Raw genomic sequence first — 13,234 nt, 5'->3', positions numbered from 1 at the left:
AAACAATAGAGTAATTTCTTTAGGAAACACATACTTCAATGTACTGAAGTATACACTGAATACACACTTCAATACAGGTTATGCTTACACCTTCTACACAACAGCAGCTGGTAGCTGCCGGTCAGAATGATGATTGAAAAAAAAAAAAAAGATGATTCCAAATAACACAAAGTGTTACCACAATATACTTTATTATCTAGTCATAAAAATACATATTAGGTAACCTTTCTCAAGAGCCTAAAAATGATTCCTGACTACTTTTCAAAAGATCTGATATATCATCTAAAATAAAAGGCTAAGCAATGCCGAGCCTCAATTAATTTTCATCTTCTTACTTTCCATGTCTTGTAGTCCCATTAGTTCTTTGTCTTCATATTTCCCATACATAGAGTTCTTTATTGCAACAGGGCCAACTTTCCATATGTTTTGTACCTTTACCAACTTCCCTGCTCTGCTAATTAAAATTTAAATATCCCAGGGCACCTGGGTGGCTCAGTTGGTTGAATAGCTGCCTTCGGCTCAGGTCATGATCCCAGGGTCCTGGGTTTGAGTCCTACATCAGGCTCCCCCTGCTCTGCAGGGAGCCTGCTTCTCCTTCTCCCTCTGCCTGCTGCTCCCCCTGCTTGTGTGCTCTTTCTCTCTCTGTCAAATAAATAAATAAATAAAATCTTTTTTAAAAATTTAAATATCCCTTGCTTTATAAGGTAACAATGCTCCCTTTATCATCTATTATTAATGTCTTTAACTGTCAATCTCATCATAGTGCAGGTTAATGGGGTAAGATATTTTAGATTTAAGGAGTGCCAGAAGGCCCTGTTCAAATAAATTATTTAGCATAATAACTATGTTATGACTAGTGTTTGGATGTTATTGGTATAACAAGTAATTAAATGAGTAAGAAAAAGAAGGAATCAAAAATCAGTGGAAATTACTCAAGGACTAAGAAGCCCTTAATTTACTGCTCGCATCAGAGAAGCCAGATATAAAAATGTTATTGACTAAGGATGCAATATCTGTAACCACATTCTTCTTTAAACAAACCATTTCTTCAGAACAATTTCTCCTATCAACAATGTGGATAAATTATCACTGATATATCATCAGTTCCCAGTTATGTAACTTTGAACTGCTGATCGCTAAGCTTTAGTCTCCTTATTGTAACAGAGGCTAACCCTCTTCTGGTGATTGGGTTCATTTAATGGTAGTATGACAAAAGTGAATAGAGTAATCTCGTGTGTCCTGCACTAGCACTTATTAAGACCAACTAAGCCAGAAAAATAACAGACTTCCACCACCCCCCAACCCCTGCATCCAAACCCCTTGGGGTCAGACAGGTTTCAGAACTTCAAATTGAGAAAAGCTACATAAAATATATACTGCCTATTTTATAATACCCCCAGCAAGATTCCAAGGCAGCAGCCTACAAACATACATTACTATCCTGAAATGGAATATATGAATATTCACTATAAAGGAGATAAAGACTATATATATCTTCATGCCATTTCATATCAGGTTTTGCTAGTCAACTTTTCATTTTCAGAACGTGCTGGGTTACGAAATTGTGAGCTAGTGGTCAGACTGTATCTTAGGCCCAAACTAGTCCAAAAAAGAAATGACTTTTTTTAAAATATGGGGAGATGCTACAGTTGAATTCACTTAAGTAAAATGAAAAAAAATATGAAAACTATTTAACAATTGTGTCCCACCTCCTCTCACTTTCCTGCACATTAAACTTTAACATTCATCATGCCAAAATGAGGAAAGAACCACTGCAGAAATGTAAACGAAATAAGAGAAGCTAATTCCTGGCTTTAGGGCGTTCAAGAGGCCATATCTAGGATGACTGATTTTTTTTTTTAAGATTTTATTTTTAAGTAATCTCTACACCCAATGTGGGGCTTGAACCTACAACTCAAAGATCAAGAGTCCCACACTCCACCAAGTGAGCCATCCAGGCACCCCTAGCATAACTTGATCTTTAATGGCAATTTTTGCCTTGTACTGATTTTATACTCTACAGCCTGCAACTATATCCACTATACCCAATTCTCAATAAATGTTCTCTCTTACTAGTCTCATTAATGACACACTGAATTTAGCTTATATCAAGCAAATGTATTATGTTATCCTTATTTAAAATTATATACAATTACATAGCAACAAATAAAAGTGGAATAGCTTACTGATGACTGAACATGTCATAAATTTATCTTGAGTTTTTTCTTCAAATTTTTCCTTAGCTTTTTTGGACCACTGCATTGTCTTTACACATGGTTCAATATAGGCCAGCTTACATTTAATTGCCTGTGTCAAACAAAATTGCACAATTAAGAAAAGGTGAAATTTCTAGTTATTTTAGAATTAAAGTTTTATATGTGTACAAAAAACTCTGATATATAATCTGAAAATAAATGTGCAAAAGGTATCTATAAAATATTTTATAAATGGCAATAACTGGAGTCAACAGATCATTTGGTAGAATTATTGCACATTCAGACACCAATATAACAAGCATCTACTGAAAAAATTACAGATACTCATTATATACTGTTAAATGAGAAAAGCAGGTTACAGGACTATTTTTCTAATCCTATAATTGTTAAATAGAAGACACATCTTAGAATTAGAATTGTATTTATAAAAACATTGAATAGTTCTGAATGAGTCCTTTTTATTTATATTTTCAAGTTTTTCCTAGTTTACCCATTTTTAAAATGAAAAATATTGTTTAACAATAATTCAAATGCCTAAGTGTAAAGTGAGTTAGAAAATAAGCCCCATTAACCTTCTTTATCTCTGAGGCATAAGATTCCAAGAGAAAGATAATTTTTACTTATTTTTCCAGACTTCTCTTTCTCTTGGACATGTTATATATACTTAAACATAAATGGAATTGCAGTAAAAATACTTCTATGATGAGATTTTCGCACAAAATCTATCACCTTCCTACCACATTATACAGGTTTTCAAAATAACATTTGAGATCTGGAGAACAGTAAAAACTTATGAAGACACAAACATACAAACAGATATACATTTACAATTAATGCTTATTTGCTACGATATACATACATCTTAACAACTTATGGCTGCTATATAGGTAATTACAGTAATGACAGAAACTCTTTTCTATATTCCATGTATCAAATTATTTATAGACAAAAATGTTAGTTAACAGAGCATTTCTATTTCTAAAAATACTGTCACAATTGTGTTAATATTCTGACCCTATGACTCATAATAAGTAGATTACCTTCTCTGGGGGATTTAGAAACTCATCTTTTATTTTACGCATTTCTTTAAGTGTTATTTTTGCAGTATTGCCAAAGTCCACATATTTAACTTCAACTTCACGATGTCCAGGCAATCCTTCAAAAGTTATTAAATTAGAAATCATAAACTTGGAAAGAAAACAGAGAATTATCTAGCAAAATTTAGACGGGACAGTCAATTACATTAGAATACTTTTATGATCAACATATAAACCTAATACTTTTTTAAATATAAAAAAATTTCTAATATGTGGACCTAAAAAAAGAATCAACCATAATGCAGTCGTTCAGACTTGAGAAATTAACAATTTTAAGATATCCAGAGGACAATCAAAACCAGGATAACAACACAGCTATCAAATGCTAGGTGTTGTGGCCTAAAAGTTAAAACTAGGCATTAAGTCAAGCAGAGAAAGACCACTATCATATGATCTTGATATGAGGAAGTGGAGATGCAACATGGGGGGTTAAGGAGGTAGGAGAAGAATAAATGAAACAAGATGGGATTGGGAGGGAGACAAACCATAAGTGACTCTTAATCTCACAAAACAAACTGAGGTTGCTGGAGGAAGGAGGGCTGGGAGAAGGGCTGTGGGGTTATGGACATTGGGGAGGGTATGTGCTATGGTGAGTGCTGTGAAGTGTGTAAACCTGGCGATTCACATACTTGTACCCTGGGGGGATAAAAATATATTATATGTTTATAAAAAATAAAAAATTAAAAAACAACAACAACAAAAAAACCCCTAGGCATTAAGACTGACTAGATTAGGGGCGCCTGGGTGGCTTGGAGGGTTAAGCCTCTGCTTTCTGCTCAGGTCATGATCTCAGGGTCTTGGGATGGAGCCCCACATCAGGACTCTCTGCTCAGCAGGGAGCGTGCTTCCTCCTCTCTCTCTGCCTGCCTCTCTGCCTACTTGTGATCTCTGTCTGTCAAGCTAATCACTCTTTCTAAAATATTAGTCCGATCAAGTTCCTTTTTCTCTCCAAGCCTCACTATCTCATTCGTAAAATGGGCATACCAGTAGAATCCAATCTTGTAAGATTTATTTTTTTTTGAGGATTCACCTATTTAAAATAATTTGCAAAGCACCATAGTAAGCATGAACTTAATAAATGTTTACTGTTAGTCAACACAGGTGACTAAAGCAAAAATATGAATCTTTAGTTTGATTATTAAATGATGATACCTAACTGAAATTTAAAAAAAATTATTTCGGGGAATATTGTGAACAATAAGCGAAGACAGACCTCCATGTCAATCTAGTCTCTATATTTTACAGAATACCAATGAATCCCCTAAAATGTTCAAACATACAGAAGTCTGAATGAAAACTATCACAATGACCTTTTTGAAAACACTCAAAATATATGGCTGACTTTAGCCTCTCTTATCATACCTATGTATAATTCTACTAAACTGGTTGCCACCATTTTCAAATTTAAAGAGTAGTACCATATACATAATTTCAAAAATGGAAAAAATACAGGCATTCTCTGCTCCTTAGCAGAAATGGAAGCATATGGAACAACACTGGTATTCAAGAGGACACTTCAAACAACTTAGGCCCTATGGTAACTGGTATCTGGAGTAATTGAGAAGACACATGTTATTATAAGTATAATAATAAGATGAGGGTATCCCTCCACACTTCTGGAATTCTCATGCTAGAAGGATATTCTTAACTGACTAGTGCTATTGGATTCTTATTATTCCTCAAGTCTCTGAATGGAGATATAGTTTTAGACAAAACAAACAGGAGATAAAATTTAAAGACAAGAGATGTAAACTTGGCGATTCACAGACCTGTACCCCTGGGGATAAAAATATATGTTTATAAAAAATTAAAAAATTAAAAAAAATAAAGACAAGAGATAAAAAGAACACAGGAGAAAAAAATTTAAAGAACATTTTTTTTTTACCCAAATTATGAATCAGTATGAGAGAGAGTCAGGCGACATGAAAGGCCTCAAAAAATTTTTTTTAAAGATTTTATTTATTTTTTGAGAGAGAGAGAGAGAGAGCGAGAGCGCAGAAGTAAGGGGAGCGGGAGGCGGAGGCAGAGGGAGAGGGAGAAGTTGGATCCAGTGTGTAACTGGATCCCAGGACCCTGAGGATCACGACCTTAGCATAAGGCAGCTGCCTAATCCACTAAGCCACCCAAGCATCCCTGAGAGGTCCCAAAACTTACTTCCATTTATTCTGAGGAAACAATTAGATGATGCTCCCAAAAAATGGGAATAAACTGAAGAAGTAAACATGGGATCCGTAAAACAAGGGATCCAATACAGGGAGAAAAAAAAGTATATTGCAAAATGAAATAAATTCTCTGAATAACAAAAGTGTAATAAGCTTAGAGGACTAGCAGTCCAACTGGAGATGATAGAAAGATATTTTCATGGGGCGCCTGGGTGGCTCAGTGGGTTAAGCCTCTGCCTCAGAGTCCTGGGATCCAGCCCCACATCAGCCTCTCTGCTCAGTAGGAAGCCGGCTTCCCTCCTCTCTCTCTGCCTGCCTCTCTGTCTACTTGTGATCTCGCTCTGTCAGATAAATAAAATCTTCAAAAAAAAGAAAGATGTTTTCACCACTAGAAAAAACAAAAACCAAAAACCAACTAACATTACCTGCAAAGTCAAACATGTGGAAAATTGTTTTTAATAATTAGGAAAATGTAGCCATAAATTTTAAGAAAATAAAGTGAAAAATTGATGCATTAGATTGAAATAGAAATAAATTATTTTTATGACTTAGTGAAAATATTTATGCAGAATATAGATTAACTAAAATTGTGATAAAATATGGTGATGGGGTGGGGAGGGGATAAAAGAGCTAAAATAAATCTAAAACTGCCACCTGCCTTAATAAGAATAGACACTTTCTGAGAGTAAAATATCAACAAAGTATTACATATTTAGAAGTAATATCACAAATAAATACCAAAAGAAACAGTTGAAAGAATAAAGTATTTTTAAAGTAATCTCTATATCCCACATGAGATTAAGAGTTCCATGCTCTTCCAACTGAGCCAGCCAAGCAACCCTAAAATATCTGCCTTTGAGAAGTACAGTCTAAGTTGTTTAGCACCATTTAACTTTTTTAATAAGGCAGACATTAGGAAACAACAACAAAAAAACAGGTTAAGGGCTAGTCAAATAAAAATCTAAGGACTTAGAGAGTCACCTCCCAACACTACCAGTAGTTTTTTTTCCCATTTTATTTTATTTCTTTTTTAAAAAATTAACATATAATGTATTATTAGCTCCAGAGGTACCACTAGCTTTTTAAAGATAACTGAGCAAAATGGGTAAGATCAAATAATATCACTTCTATGATTTAATTTGTACCAACTCAAACGGTTTCAGTTTTTAAGCATAACATTTCCCTGTAGAAATAGTGTGCAATTTCCTACCAGTAACTTTTGCTCGGTACCAAACTCCATCTTCAAATTTAGCCACACAGGCTTGACCTTGAACTGGACAGAGGATTTCCAGATTTTCTCCATCTTCACTTTTATAAAATTCCTCAATTGTTTTTAGTAAAAATAAAAAATCCAGGCTCTCTATCTAAGAAATGAAAGGATTAAAACACTATAGTTTCAAAGAAACAAAATTTAAATGTAGCATGTATTATAAGTACTGCTTATAAAATTATTGGGATCAGACAAATCAATCATTATGTAATTTATATTTGTAATATTTTATTACAGAAGCAATATATAAAATTAGCAAATATGGACATAACAAAACTTTTTTAAAAATCACATTTCTTCAGATATCTTAAGGGTATATCCTTCTAGATCCTTTTTTAAAAATTTAAATTCCATTAGCCAACATATAGTATATCATTAGTGCTCATCCCATCACACGCCTGCCTTAATGTCCATTACCCAGTTATCCCACCTCGCTACCCTCCTACCTTTTCACATCCCTCAGTTTGTATCCTATAGTTAAGAGTCTCTCAGTTTGTCTCCCTGATTTCTTCCCACTCCGTTTTCCCTCCCCTCCCCATGATCCTCTTATATATATAACGTATATGCTATTTCTTATATGTCACGAGTGAAATCATATGATAATGGTCTTTCTCCGCTTGACTTATTTCACTTAGCACAGTATCCCCCACTTCCATCCATGTTGATGCAAATGGTAGGTATTCATCCTTTCTAAAGGCTGAGTAATAGTCCATTATATATATACATAGTATATATTATGTATATATATGTATATATATACATTATATACTATACACACAATAGTATATATACTATTGTGTGTATATACTATTATGTATATATATATACATTATATACTATACATTATATATATACATTATATACTATAATATATATATACATTATATATATACATTATATACTATATATACATTATATACTATACACACAATAGTATATATATACTATTGTGTATATATACTATTATGTATATATATATACATATATATATATACATGAGCCACATCATCTTTATCTATTCATCTGTTGAAGAATACCTCATCTCCTTCTACAGTTTGGCTACTGTGGATTGCTGCTATGAACATTGGGGTGCATGTGCCCCTTCTTTTCACTATAGCTATAAGTAAATTGGAGTAAACACCCAGTAGGGCAATTGCTGGGTCATAGGGTAGCTCTATTTTCAACTTCTTGAGGAACCTCCATACTGTTTTCCAGAGTGGCTGCACCAGCTTGCATTCCCACCAACAGTGTAAGAGGGTTCCCCTTCCTCTACATCTTTGCCAACATTTGTTGTTCCAGAATCCTTTCTTATACACACACAAACCTTCCATATTTTTTAAAACAAAAGCGAGAAGATATCTTACATGCAATTTGATTTCAGTGTGATAATTTGCATTTTCTGTCAATTCTCACTTTTCTGTTTAAGTATTCCCATTAGTACTTTTTGGCCATGTTTAGATATCCTTAAATGACCCAAACCAGTATCAAATTCAAGACTACAGATTATATTTAGTTATCTCAATAAATATTTTAGAATCTAGTATAGTCCTTTTTTTTTCTTTTAATGAGTAGATCTTGCTGAAGAAAGCCTGCTATTTTTCTGTAGAATGCTCCATCTTCTGGATTTATGTGGTTACATCCTCATACTATTATTTAGCTTGTTCCTCCATTAAGTGAGGTCTGTCTCCTGAAATTTCCCCAAAGCCAGAAGTTCTATCTATAGGTTTGGTGGATTCAAGCCTTTTTTGGCCAGAATACATCTTAAATATATGTAGGTTGCAATATACCAAAAGATATAACATTACTGACTCAGTAATAACATGCTAAGGTTCACCTACAGAGTAGGGTGATGATTCTGATCCCTCTATTGTACAGTTATGTAATTCATTTAATAATACTTTGGCATTATATGAATGTTGTTTCCCATCAACCTTCTATCTCATGATTTTAAAGTGAATTGATCATTCTTTAAATCAGTAATTTCAGTAGGGTTTATAAAATGACTACCTTGAGTAAACTAGAGATTTCTCTTATTAATAAGGTTACTTCGTTATTTAAGTTCTTAAAGTTCCTATAATATCTAAAACATAGTTCCCCCACTAAAAAAAAAATCATCTCAAAACACCAAGGATAAATGTCTGTTATCTCTCCAAATACCAATTCTTAAGGTTAAAAAATATTTTAAAATCTATACCAAATAGCAAAAAATGAAGATTTCCTCTTTTCTAAATATTATAATGCAAATGGAAATTTTGTGAATCTGTCTTTTCTTATTTCATTTAAATTAATTCAAAAACCTTCAATTTTTTAAACTTTTATTTCTAAGTAGGTTTTATTCATATTCTTCAATCCAAAGTGAACAGTGAAAAATTGCAGGGCGTTAGAGAGGAGAAGGGAATTTGGGTAAATTGGAAGGGGGGGTGAACCATGAGAGACTATCGACTCTGAAAAACAATCTGAGGGGTTTGAAGTGGCGGGGGGGTGGGAGGTTGGGGTACCAGGTAGTGGGTATTATAGAGGGCACGGCTTGCATGGAGCACTGGGTGTGGTGAAAAAATAATGAATAATGTTTTTCTGAAAATAAATAAATTGGAAAAAAAAGCGAAATAAAAAAAAATTGCAGAGGAGTGACATCAGCAAAATCATAGACTAAGATGCTCTAAGCTCTGGTTCCCCCATAGAAACAATGGGGGAAAAAGGGGGGGAGGGGAGAAAAGTCTTATGAACTTTGTCAGAACTATGAAAAAGTCAAAGGTTTATAGCAACCAAGCAAACGCCCAATCAAGCTTCTGGCATTCAAATAAATCTCTGTCACAAGCTAAAGGAATGGAGACTTCAGTGATCACATGCAAGGAATAGTCTTCTGTTTTTCTGAAAATAAATAAATAAATAATAATTTTTAAAAAATAAATAAATAAATTTTTTAAAAAAACCCAAAGGAATAGTCTTTGAAAAAATAGTTTGAAATAGTCTCAAAACTAACCAACCACTGTAGTCTTCAACAATAAGAAAATCCAGCAAATCCCAGGGAGGTGGGGAATTTTATTTTCAGAGTTACCACATTCTAATAGTCAAATGTCCAATTTTCCACAAAAAATCAGAAGAAATGCAAAGAAAAAAGATAACATGGCTCATTCATGGGAACAAAACAGAAACCACCCTCAAAGAAGCCCAGCTAAAGGACATACTAAAAAACTTCAGAACAACTGTCTTAAATATGTTCAAAGAAGAAAGGAACACATGGATAAAGAACTAGAGGAAACCAGGAAAATAATAAAGAACCAAGATGAAAATACCAACAAAGAGAAATTATAAAAAGGAATCAAACAAATTCTGGAGCTGAAAAGTATAATAACTGAAGTGAAAAATACACCAGAGGGATTCAACAGCATATCTGAAACAAGCATAAGAAAGGATCATAAGAAAGGATCAGCATATCTGAAACAAGCATAAGAAAGGAAAGTGTAAAGGGAAGAAAGGCTAAGGGACTTGAACAGAGGCCAAGGGCACCATTATACATATTAATATATACATTATGGGAATTCCAGAAGGAAAAAGGAGCAGAAAGATTATCTGAAGCAAAATGTTGAATGTGCAGTTTGGTTTCTCCTTGTTGTTTATGAAAAAACATGAGAAGAGACATAAAGAAAGAATTGCTAAACATAAAGAAATCAGAACTTGAAATATTTAAAAAATTCTCAGTCTATCCATATTGTAAACAATGAGAATGTATACTTAAGAGAGGACACCAAAGATGTGGCTAGACACTGCTGAAGAGATCACGGGCAAGTGACTTGTGGATCCAATCAGTCAATTCAGTAGAAACACTACCAGCTTGAACTTAAGGAGACAGAGACAGGAAGAAGAAAGGCTGTTGGGATTTGTGTGATGTTATAGGCAGCAAGTGAGTTGACCAGGCTATCAGCCCTGAACATGTGTTACCTTTCAAGAAAAAGGAATAATGACCCCAAAGGTGATTCAGGGGCTGTCTTGTCTGCCAATGCCACCAGGAGCCCAGAGGGCACAGGCCTGAGAGGAAGGACAGTCTCATCCTCTGTTCCAGGAGGTTCAGCCTTCTGGGTTCCAGAGCATGAGGACAACACCTCAATTCCAGTAAGTGAGGTGGTGGGGGCAAAACTACCACCCTAGTAGGACTGGAGGGTGGAGCATCCAGCCAATGAAGTAGATTTTCAAGTCATAAGAATCTAATAGAATTTGCTAGGCTTTAGATTTGTCTGGTCTCACATATTCAGAGATAGAGAAGAATTTTGCTCCAGCTTGAGTGATACCTAAGTCTTAACCTGTACTTGAATTAGACTATGAGATGTGAGACTTTTATTTGATGATATTTATATATTAGATTATGGGCTCAGAAGTGATACTGTAATGATTGGAATGGGGTGGATATATTTTGAATGTGGGAAGTACATGAATTTCTTTTTTTTTCTAAATTTCAGTGAATTTAGCATAATTCAAGTACAAGTGAATTTAGCATAATGAATATGTCTGTTGATATGAGAGACATCATTACTAAAGAACTTATTTGTGTACATCTTTGAATTATCATCTAGCACCCTTTTATTACAAGGCATGTCTATGGTAGTGGGCTCCCTCTGCCTTTATCTGTGAATGTCTAAATTTATCTCTTATTTTGAAAGAACATTTTGTTATATACAAAATTCAAACATGACAGTTTTTTCTCTTAGTCCGTTGAATACAGTCTTATATTATCTTTTGGGATGTTAATTTCTGCTAAGAAGTTAATATTTTTCAGATTCATTTGTACATGATGAATTTGGTTTTTGTTGATGCTTTCAAGATTTTCTTTTTGACTTGCAGTAGTTTAGTTAGATGTGTCTTTGTGTATATTTTCTTGGAGTTCATTGAATTTCTTGATTCGTGGATCATATCCTTATTGAAATATGAGGAAGTTTTGGCTGCTATTGCTTTATTTTTTTTAATTTTTAAATTTCTTTTCAGCGTAACAGTATTCATTGTTTTTGTACCTCACCCAGTGCTCCATGCAATCTGTGCCCTCTCTAATACCCACCACCTGGTTCCCCAACCTCCCATCCCCTGCCCCTTCAAAACCCTCATATTGTATTTCAGAGTCCATAGTCTCTCATGGTTAATCTCCCCATCCAATTTCCCTCAACTCCCTTCTCCTCTCCATCTCCCCTTGTCCTCCATGTTATTTGTTATGCTCCACAAATAAGTGAAACCATATGATAATTGACTCTCTCTGCTTGACTTATTTCACTCAGCATAATCTCTTCCAGTCCCATCCATGTTGCTACAAAAGTTGGGTATCATCCTTTCTGTTGGAGGCATAATACTCCATAGTGTATATGGACCACATCTTCCTTATCCATTCGTCTGTTGAAGGGCATCTTGGTTCTTTCCACAGTTTGGCGACCGTGGCCATTGCTGCTATAAACACTGGCGTACAGATTGCCCTTCTTTTCACTACATCAGTACATGAATTTCTGACAGAGTAGGAGTAGATTGCTTTGCAAACTGTGTCCTTCCCAAAACATATGTTGGAGTTCTAACCACAAAGTATCTCAGAGTATAACCTTATTTGAAATTAGGGTTTACAGATGTTATTAAGGTAAAAGAAAGTCTTGGGCAGGACTAAGACTTTATTCAATAGGACTGGTGTCCTTATTAAAAAAACGAGATAAACAAGTAGATAAAATGCCAGGTGAGGAAAGCAGAAGAGACTGTGGTGATGAAACAGACATCAACAAATGGTAAAGACTGCCAGCATACCATATACCACCAAAATCTAGAGGACACACATGGAATATGTTTTACCTCTAATCTCAGAAGGAATGAATCCTGCCAAAATCTTGATTTTAGACTTCTAGACTAGTCATCACTGTCAGACCATAAAGTTTTGTTGTTTAAGCTATCTAATTTAGGGTACCTTGTTACAATGGCCCTAAGAAGCTAATACACTCAACAAAACCCTAAGTAGTATAAACCTAAAGAAACACATTCAAATACATTATAATCAAACAATAAAGACAAAGGAAGAATCTTGAAAGCAGCAAAAGAGAAGCAACTTGTCCTGTATGAGGGATTATCAAGATTACTTGCTGATTTCTCCTAAGAAAATTTGAGGACAGAAGACAACAGGGAGATATATTTAAAGTGCTGAAAAAAAACATATCAACTGAGAATTACAGATCCATCAAAACTATCCTTCAGAGGGGGAGGAGTCAAGATGGCGGAGAAGTAACAGGCTGAGACTACCTCAGCTAGCAGGAGATCAGCTACAGAGCTTATCTAAAGATTGCAAACACCTGCAAATCCATCGGCAGATCGAAGAGAAGAAGAACAGCAATTCTAGAAACAGAAAAACAACCACTTTCTGAAAGGTAGGACTGGCGGAGAAGTGAATCCAAAGCGACGGGAAGATAGACCCCGGGGGGAGGGGCCGGCTCCCGGCAAGCGGCGGCGGAGCAACGGAGCACAAAATCAGGA

The 13,234-nt window shown here is 34.8% G+C and overlaps 1 protein-coding gene across 3 annotated transcripts in view; it reads right to left on the bottom strand.

Annotated features, from left to right (window-relative positions):
* RNF17 (ring finger protein 17) overlaps nt 1-13,234 on the bottom strand; it is a 181,277-nt gene that overhangs the window by 89,135 nt on the left and 78,908 nt on the right. For all 3 annotated transcript variants that reach the window (XM_044249365.1, XM_044249366.1, XM_044249364.1), the window contains exons 16-18: nt 6,686-6,839; nt 3,257-3,372; nt 2,187-2,307 (exon numbers count right to left, since the gene is read on the bottom strand). In XM_044249365.1, coding sequence (XP_044105300.1) covers nt 2,187-2,307; nt 3,257-3,372; nt 6,686-6,839 — 391 coding nt within the window. The remainder of the gene's footprint in view (nt 1-2,186; nt 2,308-3,256; nt 3,373-6,685; nt 6,840-13,234) is intronic.

The sequence above is a fragment of the Neovison vison genome, chromosome 5 (assembly GCF_020171115.1).
Source record: "Neovison vison isolate M4711 chromosome 5, ASM_NN_V1, whole genome shotgun sequence".
Lineage (NCBI taxonomy): Eukaryota > Metazoa > Chordata > Mammalia > Carnivora > Mustelidae > Neogale > Neogale vison.
The sequence above is the reverse complement of the archived record's forward strand: the minus strand, read 5'-3'. Positions and strand labels throughout refer to the sequence as shown.